This window comes from Cnephaeus nilssonii (genome assembly GCF_951640355.1).
Source record: "Cnephaeus nilssonii genome assembly, chromosome: 11".
NCBI classification, from domain to species: domain Eukaryota; kingdom Metazoa; phylum Chordata; class Mammalia; order Chiroptera; family Vespertilionidae; genus Cnephaeus; species Cnephaeus nilssonii.
Window position 1 is genome coordinate 62,186,773 of NC_137082.1, and position 18,666 is coordinate 62,205,438.

Genomic DNA, 18,666 nt, shown 5'->3' on the forward strand with positions numbered 1-18,666 from the left:
TCCAGTTTGTCTTCACACAAGGCCTTTGTGTGCAAGGGCGTGGGGGATGGTGGCCGTGTCCAGTGCCCTTGACAGGACCTTTACTCCACTGGGTCGGGCTCTGCGCCGCTGATGGCTTCTCTCACATTTTGGGTCAGAAGATCAAACCATTTGTCATTCTATGGTTCTGCCTCTTTCTCTCCTTATCTTGTTTATCTCCACTCACAAGATCTGGCTGACCTCTGCAGTCCTCCTAAATTTAATGCCTTATCAACGTGTAAGACAAGACCTTTTAGAAGCATGCAAAGCTTAAAGTCTAAACAAATAAATGGAAGGCTGAATGAAACAAAGAAATAAATGCAAAACTCCTTGCTACATGGATTTTCTCTGACTCCTAGACCAGATGCTGGATTTATCATTTCCATGACTCATATTATGGGCTAATTGTATTCTGCTCTTTCACATTTTTTTTTTTAAGAAATGGGAAATGATAAAAGACTGCTGTGACTGGAATACAAGGTCAGAGGGGTAGGGGAGAAGCTGGGGGAGGCAAGGGTCCAGTCATACAGAGCCTTGTGGACCATGGTTAGGATTTGGTCTCCTCGGAGTACTGAGAAGTTATCAGAAGTAGTGGTGTGATCAGATGTTCATTCTTATGCAAAGATTTGGTAGAAATTAGAGATTTGAGAAACTTGGGGAGAACATTGAAGTATACTTCTGTTGAACTGAGATAGTACAGAGAAGATGAAAAGAAGAATAAAAATTTGAGGCTCTTTGGGAAGAAATGGTCAGGAGTTAGTGCTTGATTGGGTATGGCTGCTGAAGAAGATTGACGTCAAGGGCAACTCCCAAGCTTCTGTCTTGAGCAACTGGATGGGTGATGACGATGATGACTTGGAAACTGGAAGTTCTAGAAGAAGACCAGATTTTGTGGAGGAATTTTAAGGTCAAATGGCTTAAAAAGGAGAGATGGGCAAAAATAGTGACTGCGTTACAAACAGGTCATGAGCTTCAGAATTGTAAATTTATTCTTGCTTAAATTATTTCCTTTTATCCTTTTATCTCATTAATAACCACCTAGGCACATACAAAGCACTTTTAATTATTTAGCTTTTGATTTCAAAGGATTACATATACAATAGTATTCTGTCACATTTTAAAAAATATATTTTATTGATATTTTACAGAGAGGAAGCGAGAGGGATAGAGAGTTAGAAACATCGACGAGAGAGAAACATCAATCAGCTGCCTCCTGCACACTTTCTACTGGGGATGTGCCCGCAACCAAGGTACATGCCCTTGACTAGAATTGAACCTGGGACCCTTTAGTCTGCAGGCTGATACTCTATCACTGAGCCAAACTGGTTAGGGCCATTCTGTCACATTTTGATAAGCATGAAATGAAAGCTTAAAGATTACTGTTGACCCAGCTAGTGTGGTTCAATGGTTGAGCATCGACACATGAAACCATGAGGTCACAGTTCTGTTTCTGGTCAGGGCACATGCCCAGGTTGTGGGCTCCATCCCCAGTAGGGGGCATGCAGGAGGCAATGATTCTCTCTCATCATTGATGTTTCTATCTCTCTCCCTCTCCTTTCCTCTCTCTGAAATAAATAACATATTAAAAAAAAAGATTAGTGTGTTCCCTGGCCAGTGTTGTTCAGTAGTTAGAGTGTCAACCACCCACTGAAGGGTCTCAGGTTTGATTCCTGGTCAAGAGCACATACCTGAGTTGCAGGTTCCATCCCTGGTCCTGGTTGAGGCGCATGCACAAGGCAGTCAATCGATGTGTCTCTCTCACATTGATGTTTCCCTCTCTTTCTCTCTCATCTTATCTCTCTCTTTCTCTTTCCTTCTCCCTCTCTTCTACTCTCTCTGAAAAGCAATGGGGAAAAAATATTCTCAGGTGAGGATTAACAACAACAGAAAAGATTACTGTTTATGCCATAATTGATTTAATTTATGGTTAATTTTAGGCCATTTCTAATTTTTATAAATAATACTTCAATTAACTTTTTTTGTGATCATTTTTCCTTCTTTCAATTAATCTTAGGAGTGGAATTCCTGTATCTGTGTGTCTTGTTATGGTCTGTGATTTCCTTTCCATAAGAGGCATGTTGATTTATAACGTTACCAACAATGTATTTTCCTTACTAGTTTCCTCCAAAACCTTACCACCTATAAAGGTGTCCAAAGCAGCTGCAGAGCAGCACTTAGTGAGGTTGGAGAGGGAACAGTCAGCTATGGGAGAGGACAGCCATTTGTTCTGAGTTGTGATTCTCTGCAGAGCTGGATTGAAAAGATTTTGAGGCCTTTTTCAGGTTCAGTAACATAATGTGTTCTGAATTGATTGGTGATGTCTTCCATCAGAGAGGATTAGGTAGCAGTGATATATCTGCATAGGATTTACTATTCTTTATCTTGGAAGGTAGGAATTCCTACCAGAAGCCCCTTGCAGGAGTTCAGGAGTGGATCAGATAATGCTTAGAGTTTTTACGTGGCAAAAGCTGAGATTGTCATGTCTCAGAGTAAGTGGTTGTTCTCAGAGAATTGTTTTAATGAGCCTCAATAAATAATGTATATGGGAGGAATATCATGCGAGATCCAGTTCCCAGTTAGTTGGGACTAATTGCTAGTCTTCAGAATGCATCTGACATCAACCTTACAGGGGATACAGTGAAACACTGGTTATCCCTGAGGCAGGATATAGCAAACTTTATTTCTGATTTGTGGATTCATACTACCCAGTAGTTGGTAGTATGTCCTCCACATTATAGGCAACAACAACAACAAAACACTCAGCAGCTATATCTTGAGAACACAGGATACTCTATGGAAGGTAAAACTGGAAAGCAGTAATAAAAGTATTCCTTGTGAATCCTAGAGAATGGGCCTTTTCTATTGAAGCAATGTACTTTGGCAGGCAGGCGATTTAACTTGGTCAGAACCTTAAGAGATTTTCAGTGGGACTCAGAAAATTTGGTTCTGACTCTGTCAGCCAGCTGTGTGACCTTGAGGAAGTCACACAACTTCCTCTTTTGCAAAACTAGGAGATTTGCAAGATGGGCTTCGACCTTCTCATAGAATGGAAAAACACACGCATGGACAAGTTTCCTTCCATTGCTGTAAGTCCACTACCAATATAGGGGCCTTTAGAGAATGGTGGGCAGCCATGATCCTCCTCTCTCATCCTTTCTCTTTCTTCACTGACTCCTTTATTCACCCAGTAGGCTTTCTTCTCTTTTCCTGCTTTAAACCTGTAGGTATTCCTGTGTGATAGTCATGACTCACAGGCAACGGTTTCCTCTTGTGTATGTGTCATGTCTGAATGAGGTTCCTTCAGGAAAGGAAATCACAAAGCTGAGTGATTCATGAAAATTGCCCAGTCTCCTGGCTTCAGGCCACCTCAGCAATCCTTGAGCAGGGCCTTCCCCTCGTGGCCAGCAGGGGAACAGCAGGGGCCTGGGAGAAGGAGGTTCTGGAGGTCATTTCTTGAGCCCTCACAAAGCCACTGGTCAGAGATGATTTGAGGCTTTTTTTTTTTTTTTGTAAGAATATTTTCTTTTCTGAAACAAACTAAAACTTTGCCTATCTGTTTGTCCTGTTATTTCCCTCCCCCATCTCAAATGTATAAGAAAAGAAGTTGTAAAAGGAACAGAGACACTGAGTGTATTTGACCGAAGAATTGATTGTTAAATCCAAATTTGAGCAGGTTTGCTGCTTGAACGATTCATAAAAGCTGGTGTTTTAACTTGAGTTGTCTGTAGAAGTTGATGAGTAGAGATGAATAAGATGGCTTTTGAATTTTTCATCTTCAGGGGTGTTTTGAGGGTCACCTTTGCAGGAGCTGCTTGGCTGTTTGGAGGATTTAGAGCCAGTTGTTTTGAGCAGAGCTCTTGGGTAGAGTGAATGGATAGACTCCCAAATGTGCTTCTTAGACCAGAGTCCTGACTGCAGACACTCATTGTAGCCAAAGCCTGTACACCCAAGGCCGACCACAGAGAGTAAGTGCCATGCCGCTAACAGCGGGGAGGGCCTGGGATGAGCTAGGGGCATTTCAGGGGGCTCATTTTCTCAGCTTGGAAGGAGGGTGAGCCTGGCGTAAGTTGAAAGGACACCAAGGAGGGCCAAAAAAGCAAAAGACTTGGGAGGTAAGGATTTGTCTCCTGATCCCTGGGCGGTGGGTTAGCCACAGGCAGAGCAGCCCTGCCCGGCCCTGTGTGCAGGAACTTGCCTCTGTCAGGCACTTTCCATGGTCGTAGACCTCTGACCTCTGCACATTGATCTGCACATTGCAGATAAACGGCCTTTGGTGCAGTTGTTTTATTATAGCTCAGAACCCCGGAAGGTCGCTCTCTCTGGGATCTGAGACCAGGAAGCCGGGGAGGGGCCAGGTTATCACCCATTGGTCAGGGCTCGCCTACAGTTGGCACGTGGAAGGTAGCACTTGATGATTGCTTGCTGGGCCCGTGGACAATGGATGCATAGAAGTGTCCTGAGAAAGAGAATTCCTAGACTGTGATCGAGAGGTCTGGAGAGGGACAAGACAGACCCTCGCATTAACCTGCTTACCCCTTGTGGGAATGGCTTCACATGCTCAGAGAGGCCAGAGATGAATGACTTAGCATTTCTTCTGGAATAATAAATTTAGAAGCTGTGTAGCATGGGGGAGGGGTTGCACCCCACGAACGTGGCAGTGATAAAATAAAAATTAGTGGGGTCAGTGTTGGCAGTTTGCAGAAAAAGGTTCACTTTGTAAAAGAGTGGGTTTTCCTTGTCTTCAAGGTTAAGGCAGCACAGTTCTTCAGTTTCAAAGGAGGGCCAGGAGCCACTCATCCACAGGGGTTTTAAAAGCAACTGAGATGAAAAGAACTGAGTTGTGGTTTGGGGGAGTGCGGGGAACATTAGCTGGAATCCATAGTGAGGGTGCAGTGCAGCTCAGAAATAGCAGCGGCATTGATTTGGAATCCGAGGAGCTGAAGTTTTAATTCTGTCGTCTCCTCTCTGAACTCTGCACATCGATCTGCTCACTGCAGACAAACGGCTTTTGGTGCCGTTGTTTTATTATGGCTCCGAACCCGAAGGCCGCTCTCATCGGCATGGGAGACCTCTGGAGAATGATTTTCTGATGAGTATCGCCAGCCAATGCCCCTCTTCCCTGAGGTTTGCTGGAATTGCCCCCTAACTATAGGAGCAAGAAGGAGTAAAACTAATTCAGATTGCCAGTTGGTATTTCAAATCTTATTTCATATTTGTGTCTAAAGAAAAACACATTTCTCTGAGTTTTAACATTTTCTCCTTCATATTTACGCTTTTGAAGTTGTACCTTTAAACTAGGTACTGTCTGACAATTCTTTTTTTCTTTTTGGGTCTCATTTCCCTTTCACTTATAGATCTCAAAATGTGTCCATGATCCTGTCAGATAAGCACAGTTGGATGAGGACTTCTGTGTTGATAGTATGCCGACCTCCATCCTTTGGCCTTGTCACCCCTCTGGGAAGAGGAGTTATTGGCAACTGCTTTGTTCTCCTTTCTGGGCAATCTCCCAACTTTGTTTTGTAATTCTCCCTTTGAAATTTCCACTTCTACCATTGTATTTGTAATCTCTGAGAGAGTACGATCAGCCTTATTTTCTGAATGAGCATCCTGCTTTCTTGTTGTGTATAAAGTCCTGGTATTTCTTGTTTCTTTTTATAAGACTAAAGTGCCCAAAGCTCTGTTTGCACCGAGGCTTGTCCACTGGTGCACACGTGGCCTTTAGTCGGGGGACTCTAAGCATCAGGAGCTGCGGTTTTACCTCTTACCAGGATGGGATTCCTTGCCTCTGCTGTCTGGGCTTGCACAGGGCAGGGAAAAGCATCAGGCGCTCCCTGGAGCTGTACCTGAAGTGCCCAAACCCAACCACGATCGGTGCAGGTTTCCTGGAGAGTCGCCCTCCCATCAGGAGGGTCTGTTCTCTGGTATGTGGCTTGGAGCGCTGAGGGTATGCTTGTGTGAACCTTTCACTGACCATGATTTCAACTTGCTCCTTCAGCTCTTAATATATTCATGGTTCGGTGGCATGAATTGACTTGCTTCTCATTAGCTTTCCTTCCTGCAGGCACTTAAGGCTCCAGCGCTTCTTTCTCAGTGACCATTCGGTCAAGTGCTTTTCATTGACTTTACTTGTCTGGTGTTATCTCTTCTCTTCTCTTTTGACCTTGTATATTTTATTCCTTAACCCATTTTGCAAGGGTTTTGGAAGGGACTGGGTAGAAATACTAGTACATATATTTGATTTCTAATGTGTAAGTAGACCTCTATCCTAATTAGCTTAGAAGAATTATCTAATAGAGAAAGAGCTGAGATGAATTCATATAATTAAGCAAAACTGGAGATTATTATGCAAACATCAGATTCTACAGAGAAAATGTCAGAAATACAGAAATTAGAGCTTTGGCCAAGTAGCTCAGTTGGTTAGAGGTATCACCCTGATACACCAAGATTGTGGGTTCAGTCTCCGGTCAGGACACATACAGGAGTCAACCAATGAATGCATAGATAAGTGCAGTAACAAACGGATGTTTCTCTCTCTCTCAACCAATTGGGGGAAAAAAACTTACAAAAAAGAAATACAGAAATTAAAATTCATAGATCTCACAAGGTGATACCTAGAAAAATAGATTTTTTTGAACACCGAGGTTTTGAACAAAGTCAATTCTATCTCTACCAAAATAATGTGGTGTTTTGCCAAACTTCTCTAGACTGCTCTAAAAATTTCCAAATTTCTGAAAATATATGTATTGTGGACATGTCAGTTCTAGTTTAATTATTATATATATGTAGGACATGTTTCTAAAACTTATTTTTACCATACTTCTTTTCTTTCTATGAAAGAAATACAATTTCATTATAGAAATTACTGGTGCCAAAACCGGTTTGGCTCAGTGGATAGAGCGTCGGCCTGCGGACTGAAAGGTCCCAGGTTCGATTCCGGTCAAGGGCATGTACCTTGGTTGCGGGCACATCCCCAGTAGGGGGTGTGCAGGAGGCAGCTGATCGATGTTTCTCTCTCATCGATGTTTCTAGCTTTCTATCTCTCTCCCTTCCTTTCTGTAAAAAATCAATAAAATATATTAAAAAAAAAAGATAAGGAGCCTCGTGTTATTCACAGAGCAGCATGCATTTAAAAAAAAAAAGAAATTACTGGTAAGAAATAGAAGAAAATATGCCCCTCCCCACTCCCCCCCCCACACAATTAACCAGAAATGACCTCTCTGTCCTCTTGTTCTGTGTTTATACTAGTTTATAATTGGCACCGTTGATATTCATGGTGTGTCCTCCTTCTTTTCCAGGACACCGGGGTTGGGAAATCGAGCATTGTGTGTCGATTTGTCCAGGATCACTTTGATCACAACATCAGCCCAACCATTGGGTAAGTTTCTGTGTGTTCCTCCCTTTCGCATTTCTTCCCTTCAGAGCACTCGGAGAGGTCACTTTGGGCCTGAGCCTCCAAGAGGTTTCATCCCAGCCAGTGAGAATCAATCTCAGTGGGAAAGACTTTGACAGCAATTCAGTCACTTTTAAGTTGTGTGTCTGGGCTTACTTTCTTGTCAGTGATTTTTTTCCTAGCCAACTATTGTCATGCTGCAGTCTAAGGTCATTTCCTTGATCTCAAAGAGTATTGTTCTGAAAATGATGCCAGCTTTCTTTCCAGATGGAAGATGAGACACAGGGCAAATCCCCAAAGGCTCTGTTGTAACTTACCTGCCAGTAAACCTGGAAATGCTGTGCACGCACATGGCAGAGGTGCCTGCCTAGTCTGTGGGAGAGATTGGTTTTCATCTTCTGGATTAATCGAGTGTCAGCATTTCCATTCTAATGCTTGGGGACGGACGGGTGGGTTGTTCACTTCTGGGTCCCTGACCTTACATTTCCCCCTTTTCTTTGGATTCTTTTGCCAGACGTGCTTTTGCTATGTGTTTTGCAGGTGCTTGATTTTTCAGTCTCTTAGAGCTTGGCTTCACTTATGTTTCTCCCTGAAGATAGCATGATCCTTGCAGAGAGCAAAGTATCATTTTCTTCAGAAGGGAAACAATGCATGTATATATTTTGGGAATTCTGTACGGTTGATGGTGGGCGATTGTCTCTGTTGGTCGTTAGTGGCAGGGCATAAGCAGATGCTCAAGAACAGTTGGTTGATAGGCCAGTGGTTGGAGCGGTGGAGGTGAGAAAAACCAACACATTTTGCAGTTAAAAGTGACTTAAAGAAACATGTTCACAAAAATATATGTCAAGCCAACAAGTTAACTCTCCCAGTGTCATGGATGCTGACAGAAGACACAGGACGCCTGGGTCAGAAGCAAGGGAAATAGCAGTTGCTACAGTATTATTTTACATTGGTTCCCTAAGCTCCAATTTTCCATAGGGTGCTGTGAAGAGGTTCAAGTGACACTCCACATGCAGTAGCTTGTGTTATAGGAGAGGAACCCCAAGTTAGGGAACTTGAATCTTTTACAATGGACAGTAGGCATGTCTGTGCTTTGCTCCAAAGGGATACCTTATCTCTCCCTACCAAGGCTATTTGCTTTACAGACATCCTTGAAAACACAGTCTGGGAGAAAGACAGTGCCTCTGCTTGCAAGAGACCCATGGAGTATTGTCTCCCAGCATAGCCACTTCTGTAGATTGGGGACAGTTTTATAGAGGAAATTCTTTTTACTCTTCCCTTTGAAGTACTTTTTTTCTCCTTAATTTGCCACTTTGTCTTTCTTGATAATAAAAGTAAGACCAATAAGAATAATTAACTCTGAAGTATGTTTCTAGAAGAGAAACTTTCATTGTCTATTTTTGAACTTAAAATTTTTAAAAGATAACATCTGAATTTCTTTTGTAATGATATATGTTTTTAAAATATATTTCTTTATTGATTTCAGAGAGGAAGGGAGAGGGAGAGAGAGATAGAAACATCAATGATGAGAGAGAATCATTGATCGGCTGCCTCCTGCATGCCCCCCACTGGGAATCGAGCCCGCAACCCGGGCATGTGCCCTTGGCTGGAATAGAACCCGGGACCTTTCAGTTCGCAGGCCGACGCTCTATCCACTGAGCCAAACCAGCTAGGGCAATGATATTGTTTTTAAAAATAAAAAGGCAATGCATGCTTCTACCGCAAATATGGTAAATATATAAAAGTGTTAAATATAACTGTTATCTTACCTTATAATAGAGAAACATGCAAATTGACCGCACCTCCGCTATGCCCACGATTGGGCCAGCAGGAGGCTGGGGGCGGGACTCCGGGTGGCATATCCGCCGTTGAGAAGATCAAGATGGCGGTGCCCAGTGGCCGGGCCCATGCCGCCGCTCCCAGGGGTGCCTGGGGTGATCGGCACCCCGGGGGGCGTGGCCGGACCCATGCCGCAGCTCCCGGGGGTGCCTGGGGCCATCGGCACCCCGGGGGGGGCGTGGCCGGGCCCATGCCGCCACTCCCCGGGGTGCCTGGGGCGATCGGCACCCTGGGGGGCGTGGCCGGGCCCATCGGCACCCCGGGGGGCGTGGCCGGGCCCATGCCGCTGCTCCCCGGGGTTCCTGGGGCGATCGGCCACCTAGGGGGGCATGGCCCTGCCCCTCCCTGGGGTCCCGGGGGGCGATCGGCCACCCGGGGGGCGTGGCCGGCCCCTCCCGCCCCTCCCGGGGGTCCCGGAGGCGATCGGCCACCAGGGGGGCGTGGCCTGGCCCCTCCCATCCCTCCCGGGGGTCCCGGGTGTCCCGGGTGTCCATCAGACACCTGGGGGGGCGTGGCCGGCCCCTCCCGCCCCTCCTGGGGGTCCGGGGGTTGATCGGCCACCTGGGGGGAGTGGCCCGGCCCCTCCCGTCCCTCCCGGGGGTCCCGGGGGTCCATCAGACACCTGGGGGGGGCGTGGCCGGCCCCTCCCGCCGCTCACGGGGGTTCCGGGTCGATCGGCCACCTGGGGGGGCTTGGCCGTGCCCATCCCGCCCCTCCCGCCGCTCCCGGGGGTCCCAGGGGCCGAGGCTTTCCGGGCCTTGGGCACCAGCGGGGAGCCTGCACCGATCGCAGGAAACCACTGGGGGTCGGCTCCTGTTATCGGTAGCAGGGACGCTGGGTGCGGTGAGCCCAAGGCCAGGAAAGCCTGGGGCGGAGGCTTTCCCGGCCTTGGGCACCAGTGGGCAGCCTGCACGGATCGCAGGAAACCACTGGGGGTCGGCTCCTGCGATCCTTAGCAAGGATGTTGGGTGCTGCCGAGCCCAAGGCCACCGCCCGGGGCCAAGCCCCGACCCTGAAAAAGGCAGAAGGCGGTGGCCACAGCCAAGGCCTGGGTCCCTGGTGCCGGCAGAAAACTGGTGCAGGCAGCCAGGTGAATGAAGGTCTATTGCACGAATCTTCGTGCAAACGGGCTACTAGTGTATAGTTATAAACATCATTATGCCTATACAGAAGTATGTCATTTTTGTCACAATCTGTTGATCATAATGCCAACCCAGGTTCAAGGGAGGGGAAATAAACGCTACTTCATGGTGGGAGGGGCAGCATGAGGAAGCCTTCCCCCGCCCCAATGGATCATTGGTAGTCAATCAAATACTGTTGACAGTGCTTTGTCTAGCAAATGCATTGTAATTGTGTTTTTTTTAAAATTATGTATTATATGAAGACTGACTGTACTTTCTGCTTAATTTTTCTGTAAGCCTAAAATTTTTCTAAAAAACACTCTATGTATTAACTAAAACATTATGTATCTTTAAATTATAATGCACTTTATGAAAAGTTTAGACTATACATAAATATCTAAAAACAAAAACAGTATCACACACTACCTAACGTGTTACAGCATGTATTCTTTATCCACGTATGTCTTCTTTATTCTTTTTCATGAATACAGATTTCTTGGAAGATGGCATAAACAGAATACTTTAAATTCTATATGTGCATTTTCTTGACAAAGTCAAGATTAAAGTCTAATTTTTCTGATTATAAAAGTTTATGTTCACCCTGGCTGGTATAGCTCAGTTGGTTGGAGTGTCGACCCATAAACCAAAGGTCATGAATTTGATTCCCATTCAGGGCACATATGTAGGTTGCAGGTTCAATTCCAGGTCGAGGTGTGTATAGGAGGTGGCTGGTTGATGTTTTTCTCTCACATCAATCTCTATCTCACTCTTCCTCTCTCTCTAAAAATCAGTTAAGTATCTCCTCAGGTGAGTATTAAAAAATTTTTAAAAATTCATGTTCACTCTAAAAAGCTAAAAAACACATAACTTATAAAATAAAAATCATAATATATATAGTTTTATCCTATTTTCTACTTAATATATTATGAACATGTTCCTATAATGTTACATAATCTTTAAAACATGATGAAAATAGTAGTTTTTTTTTCTAGTTATGTACCCATTATAAAAATTGAAAGTGAAGAAAACCATGAGGAAAATTATAAAAATTACCCATGACCTATTGCCCCTAGAGTAACTACTGCAGACATTGGCTATATTTTCTTCCGGTCTTTTTTCCTATATACTGTATGCATTAAGTAATTTTTGCATTTAACATTATATTGTGACTTCTATGCCATTAAATGTTCTTTAACAATAATGATTTTTAATGGCTCTACTTTCATTTAAGGCATTTAGGTTGTTTAAAATATTTAAAAATATTATAAATAATGTTATGATGTATATCCTTGGGTATAAATACTTACATGTACCTCTTTTTATTTCACTGGGTTAAACTCATAGCAATGGAGTAATTTAGTCAAAGAATAAGAACATATTTAAAGTTATTGATAGATATTGCCAAATTGTTTTTCAGAAAGGTTGTCCTTATTTTTGTATATACTTACCAGCGTTAGAAAATTCAGAAAAATTTTGTATATATGATTTAAAATTTTTTTTTCCTGTAGACTTCAAACTTAAACATATCTTACACCTTCAAATTTCTTCATAAACACAATTTTAAATGATTGTAGCATTAAATTGGAAAAAGGCCATAGGCTATGAAATGTCATAGTCTTAGCATTGAAAGAGTTAATTCTTATCGTCTCCTGTGACTCACCCTGAAAAATCTTGGCTCTGCTATTCAAGCAGATTGTGTTAACATCGTGTGTGTGTGTGTGTGTGTGTGTGTGTGTGTGTGTGTGTGTGTGTGTGTGTATCTCCCTCTCTGTTTTAACTTTGACAAGGAAATTGGGTTATTTCTGCCAGATTTCGGTTCCCACAGATAATGAAGTCAGTTCAGCATTTTCAATGCTCCTTCTTTACCACTCTGGAAGGAAGTCCATAGAGAAGAAAAGACACTTGAGCTTCTTAAGATTGAAAGCTAGCAAAGACGCTGAAAAAAAACACCCTAAACAACCAAAAGATTAATCTTGATCAATTTTGATTCCAAATATTGATAGTCTTTCTCCTAGTGGCAAGAAATTAGGAACAGAGAAGGGTATGTACATGTGTGTGTGTGCATACATACTAGTACGTGTGTATTTGTATATATGTATATACACATATATGATGCATATTACTGTTACTAAAGCTGTTCCTCACAGGCTTATTGTGTATCAAGGGGAAATTTCACAGATGTTATTGGCTCATTTCATCCTAAAACAGCCCTCTAGGTCACGTAGAGTAGATATTGGTCCTATTTCACAGATGAGTGAACTGACAGACTTTCTAAGCGCTCATTCCACTCCGACTGGCAGTGAGGGCCTCTGCATTCTTTCCCGACTTGGCCTTCAGGTTCTTCTTTGACCAAGGTCAATGTGGTCTTTCGGGTCTCAGAAGCCCCCACTGTCCCTACCTGTAAACTGAGGGGTTAGCCTGGATATTTCATGTTTTTTTCCAGCTCTAAAGTCTATGATCCTGAGATTTTAAAGGCATGAACTTAGTTTTCCAAGTCTGAGAACTTTTAAAGGATAGGATTGATGTAGCATTTATCCTGTTGCCTAGGACATATAGAGGAATGAATGGAAATCCATCTTATATCAGAGTAAAAACAAAAAAAAAATACAAAAACAGAATATTGATATAGCTGTCTACATCAAGCATGTCAAACTCACAGCCCATGGGCCACATGCGGCCCACAACGAATATTTTTGTGGCCCAGCCAATATAATGATATGTAAGAAACGTTTTAATAAAAATTTCGTAACTTAATTTTTACACTATCCTGTTATACATAATTATTAATAATGAACTACAACGTTCCCTAATGACTGATTACTATAATCGTGTTGCATTCATTTCCCTTACGTGCTTTACACACAGGTGCACCATTTTTCTCCTCTAATACTAGCAGCAAATATTTTAGCAGCTGATTGCCATGTCATTAGTCTTGGACTGACTTGTTTGGTGCATGCAACAGGAAATATTTCACTTTCGGAGAACAAGAAAAATAGGTTTATTTGCGTTATGCTTATTAACTTGTGCAGTTATTCAGTGTTTGGTAAGTTAATGTTCAAGAAAAAATATTAATTTTTATTAAAATGTTCTATTATTTTATGTTAACAATTACTCATTTATTTCAGCCCTTTGTATTCAGCATCTCTCTATCGAAATAAACCTACATTTCTATGAAAATTGAAGCTTTTGTTTTTTTTGCAACCCACATAAACTTAAACCTTGTTTATTTGGCCCATGTTAGCCTTTGAGTTTGACATGCTTGGTCTACATAAAAGTTTAAAGGCATTTATGCCCTAGCTGGTTTGGCTCAGTGGATAGAGCGTTGGCCTGCGGACCAAAGGGTCCCAGGTTCAATTCAGATCAAGGGCACATGCCTGGGTTGCAGGCTCCATCCCTAGTAGGGTCATGCAGGAGGCAGCCAATGAATGATTCTCTCTCATCATTGATGTTTCTATCTCTATCTCCCTCTCCCTTCCTCTCTGAAATAAATAAAAATATATTTTAAAAAATGAAAAAATAATTAAAGGCATTTATGGCAAAAAAATCCATAAACAAAGTTAAAGGGCAAAGATTAAACTGCAAAAAATGTTTTTTAAGGATACTATTACAAAGATTAGTATAAAATACTAAAATAGCATAAGAAATGGATGAGCACCCCAACTGAAAAGTGGGCAAAAGGCCATGAACTAAAGATACAAAAGAAAAATGCAAGTGGATAATAAACACTAACATGATGTTCAAACCTCTAATAAGCATGATAAAAATAGGACTAAGATGCATTTTCTACCTGTCATACTGGAAAGGATTTGAAGGATTAGTACTGGTCGGGGAGAAGATGGTCCCATACATTGCCATGGATGTGTGGTTGGCACAATCCACAGGTTGGTGACTGTAGCGAAGTAGAGCATGCCTGCTTCTAAGAATTAACTCCAAAGAAGTAGTTGTACAAGGATCCACAGACCTAGGTACAAGGATATTCACTTAATTATTGTCATAATAATGAAAATAGGTGACCAAAACGTCTATCAATGGAGTAGTGAATAAATTCCTAACATGGTGTATAACATCATTTAGATAATGATGTTCATCTGTATTTGTAGAAACAGAAAGATGTCCATGATATATAAAGTAGAGAAGAAACAAAATTTATGATCAATTTGGGGGTAAAAGTTGTATGAAAATAATTTGGAAGGATATATACCAACTTATTAGTAATGATTGTGGCTAGGTGGTGAGATGGACAATTGATTTTTATTTTCTTTTCAGCAAAGTACATATATTGCTTTTATAATAAGAAAAGTAATAGAGATATTTCCATTTTTTGAATTATTTTTGCTCTTATCAGTAGTTTGGAATGTATTTTGAACATTTTTAAAGAAATAAAGTATCATGGGACAGAAGTTGTGTTGATAATATTTCATCATATCACATAAGAAAAATATGTTTGATAATTAGAACTCTCTATTAACCCATGGTACGTATATGTATGTTGTGAGAATAATGCGGGAATTGCAGGAATTTATACTTTTCTCCTTGGGAATTCTGTAATTTGTCTTAGGGTAAAGTGGAAGTTGAGGAAATATTACTGGGATGAGTGCTGAGTGAATGCAGGGCTGGACTCTGTACTGGCCTGGTTGGGCCAGCTGGGCCATATGGAAGTGAAGGAAGACATCCTGACACTTTACCCCTAAAAACTCTAGTATGCACCTCCTAAGAATGAGAACATTATTCATACCCAGAAACTTAATTTTGATTCAATGATAATATCTGACATATAGTCTAAATTTAAATTCCTCCAGTTGACCCCAAAATATCTTTTAACGCTGTTTATCTCCTAATCCAGGATCCAGTCAAGGTCCATATAGTGAATGCATTTGGTTGTTTTATTGCTTGCTTCTTTCTTAATCTAGATTCTAGATCAATCTCCGTGCCTTTTGTTTTGTTTGCTTTTCATAACATTGACTTATTTGAAGCATTCAGGCCAGTTACCTTATAAAATCTTCCACATCCTGGATTTGCCTGTTTCCTCATGGCTAAATTCAGATGAAACATTTTTTGGCTAGAACGCTGTGTAGGAGATGTATGTACTTATTCCATCACAGTAGGAGGCTTCTCATGTCTGGTTGTCCCATTATTGGGGATGCTTGCTGTTTTTTAATGACGGGGAAGCTTTATATTACACAAAAAAAGTCAAGGGTATTAAACATTTCTTGTATTAAATTTGTACATCTTTCATGAGCACAAAGAAAATGCTTATTAAGAGAAAATATACAAAAAGAAAAAGAACTTATGAACACAGATTACAGAGTGGTGGAGGGGGATAGGTGGAGGTGGAAGAGGGTATTTTGGGAATAAATGGTGATAGAAAATAAAATAAAGAACATAAAAATATATTTAAATTAAATAAAACTATAAATACGGGAAATAAAAAAGAAAATATGCAAAAAGAAAATACCATGTGTTTTATTATCTACTAAGAATTTCAAATTCATCCTTTTTTGTTGAGAAAGCATAACTATTTATTAAGCTATCCATCTTTATCCCTGCATTTATGCAAGAAGGATGGGAATAAGATAGTATTTTTTTTGGTGATGCTAGTGTGGGATTCATAGCATAGGTAAAGATGTAAGGTAATTATTTAAAAAATATTTTTATTGATTTTTTTATTGAGAGAGAGAGAAGAAGGAAGAGCGAGGGAGGGAAACATTGATGTGAGAGCAGAACATTGATTGGCTGCCTTCTGCAAGCCCCCTACCAGGGATTGACCCACAACCCAGGTATGTGCCCTGACCAGGAATTGAATTGGCAACCTTTTGTTTCATGGGACAACACCCAACCAACTGAGCCACGTAGGCCTGGGCAAGGCAATTTTTTTTTCACTTGTGCCATTGCAAGGCCCAAACTGGAAAATGCCTAAATACCAGCTGTCCTTCCACTCTTAATTGTTATAGTAAGTTTTTAAAATCTACAGTTTCATTTGTTTTTATGATCTTTGGCATCTTGTCTTAGAACACCTGAAGATAAATGTTGTTGGAAACAGTATTTTGAATACATTCTTTGCCTTTTTTTCCTCTTCTAAAACCTCCAGTTGGACTAACAGAAAATGTATTTTCTTTTGGGTGACAGAATCCTAACAGCCCTCCTTTCCTCTTTGTGGCCCTTCAAGGACATAGATGATGCTGGAACTTTAATGTTAAATTAAATAAAACGAGGCATCATGTTAACTTGTTTGAAACAGAAGTCTTTTTGAAGATTGTAGAGGATAACTGGTAATGTGAAGATGTTGATTCTGTTTTTTTCAGGGCGTCTTTTATGACCAAAACTGTGCCTTGTGGAAATGAACTTCACAAATTCCTCATCTGGGATACTGCTGGTCAGGAACGGGTAAGGATCCCTTGTTGTTGGCTTTCAAAAGAAAATACTAAGATCACTTTCTGAAGGGTTCTTTGTATTTGGCAAGACTCTAGTGGTTGCAAGTGACAGAAACCCAGCTGGAAATGATTAAAACAAAAAAGGAAATGTACTCTTCAGCTATGAGAAAAATGTAAGGGGGTGCCTATTTTAAGGCAGGGCTGAGTTCAAATCCTTCAAATGTATTGTCAGAGGCACCCAACTCTATTCCTTTTCTTTGCTAGACTTACCTCTAGATTAGCTTCATTAGGCAGAACCTCTTCTTCCCTTCACCAAGGGTGGCAAGCAACTCTAGGCCTGCTTTCTGACACCTTAGCATCCTAATGAAGGAAAGCACTTCTTTCCCATGAGTTGCACCATATGTCTTGGCACCTGAGGGTTCTCTTTGGTCATTTGGGTCACGTGCTCACTCTTGAGCTGATGCTGTACAGAGTTCGGGGGGTGGGGGGTACGGGGGGGGGGGGGAGGTCGGCACTCCTACTAGTAGCACCAGGTAATATCCTTACCCCAGAGCTATCCACTCCATCTGAATCACATTGGCTGCAAGTCAGATAGACTTAGTTCCCCAAAGAAAGTCTGGGTTCTCTTACTGGAAAATGGGGGAATGGACATTGGATTACTAGAACAGTAGATGACTCCTCTCTTATTCTTAATTCTTTTTGTTTGCTGAAAATATTTATGGAAAAGGTTATTTAAGAAGCTCATGTCTTTTATATTTTAAAAAGTGAAATAATGAATTCCAACACACGGTGTCTATAACAGAATTTGTGTAATAACTAGATTGTATATTATCAAAGTTGAAAGGGGTGGTCAGAATAAATGAAGCACAGGGATAACCAATATCTTGTCTTAACAGAGTATCCGGCTGATTAAAACTTTCATCAGATCAAATAATTATGGAGTAAGATAGGTTGAACTTTCCCTTGTCTGATCCAAACGCAAAGGTCAGCTTCTCTACCTACCCCATTTAAAATGTCAACACCTCCTTCCTGTTCCCTCCCTCTAGAGCTCTTACCACCTTCTAATATACTATTTAATTCACTTAATTATTTGTTTATTATATATATATAATGTATATTTTTTATTCTCACCAAAGGATATGTTTTTTTAATTGTTTTCAAGAGAGAGTAAGGGTGGGAGGGAGGAAGAGAGAGAGAGAAACATCAATTGGTTACCTCCTGTATGTACCCTGACTGGGGATTAAACCTGCAACCTTTTGGTGTACGGGACAACACTCCAACCACTGATCCACCTGGCCAGGGCACTTACTCTGTTTATTGTCTCTCTCCCTCGAAGAGAATCCAGGGTTCAGGATAATCCATTATTTTCATTATCAGCTTCTAACAAACAAGAATTTGTTTATATAATTTTCATTTTATATAAGTCCTCATTTAAAACTAACTTTCCAGCGTTTATAGATTAAAGCCTTTTAAAAATCTCTTTAAAAAAAAAAGAAAATTGGGACAAATCTTCTGGCCTACAAATGCTAACCTCATTAGAATGTCTTCTGTCTTGCTACTAAATTAAAAGGACAGGCTTGCATATATGCAGCCACTGCCTGAAATACCTCTTCAACTCCATTAGTCAGCTGTGCACGCTGACTCCTGAAACGAGGGGGACGGATTGAGGAAAAAGTGTCTTCTTAGAGACATCTTCGTTACATACTTTTATGTTCTTTGGAGTTGTTCTGCTAGTTTTTTTGGGTTTTGGTTGTTAATGAAACTCAAACAGTGGAATTTTCTTGCTCCCCTTTTTACTTTTGGCCACGAAATAGTTGCTTTTGCAGCTGCTTTTAATGAATGTAATAAGTATATTTTACAAATAGCTGGTTTAATATTGCTGCTTCTACGACTGGCTGCTGTGTCCCGAGGGCTTGCTGTATTCCAT

At 41.4% G+C, this 18,666-nt stretch overlaps 1 protein-coding gene across 3 annotated transcripts in view; it reads left to right on the forward strand.

Moving 5' to 3' along the window:
• The window catches only part of RAB31 (RAB31, member RAS oncogene family), a 116,920-nt gene that overhangs the window by 42,629 nt on the left and 55,625 nt on the right, over positions 1 to 18,666 (forward strand). For all 3 annotated transcript variants that reach the window (XR_013814252.1, XM_079785245.1, XM_079785244.1), the window contains exons 2-3: positions 7,314 to 7,393; positions 16,671 to 16,752. Coding sequence is in view for 2 of the 3 variants with exons in the window: in XM_079785245.1 (XP_079641371.1) it covers positions 7,314 to 7,393; positions 16,671 to 16,752 (162 nt within the window). In the remaining variant the exon portion in view is untranslated. The remainder of the gene's footprint in view (positions 1 to 7,313; positions 7,394 to 16,670; positions 16,753 to 18,666) is intronic.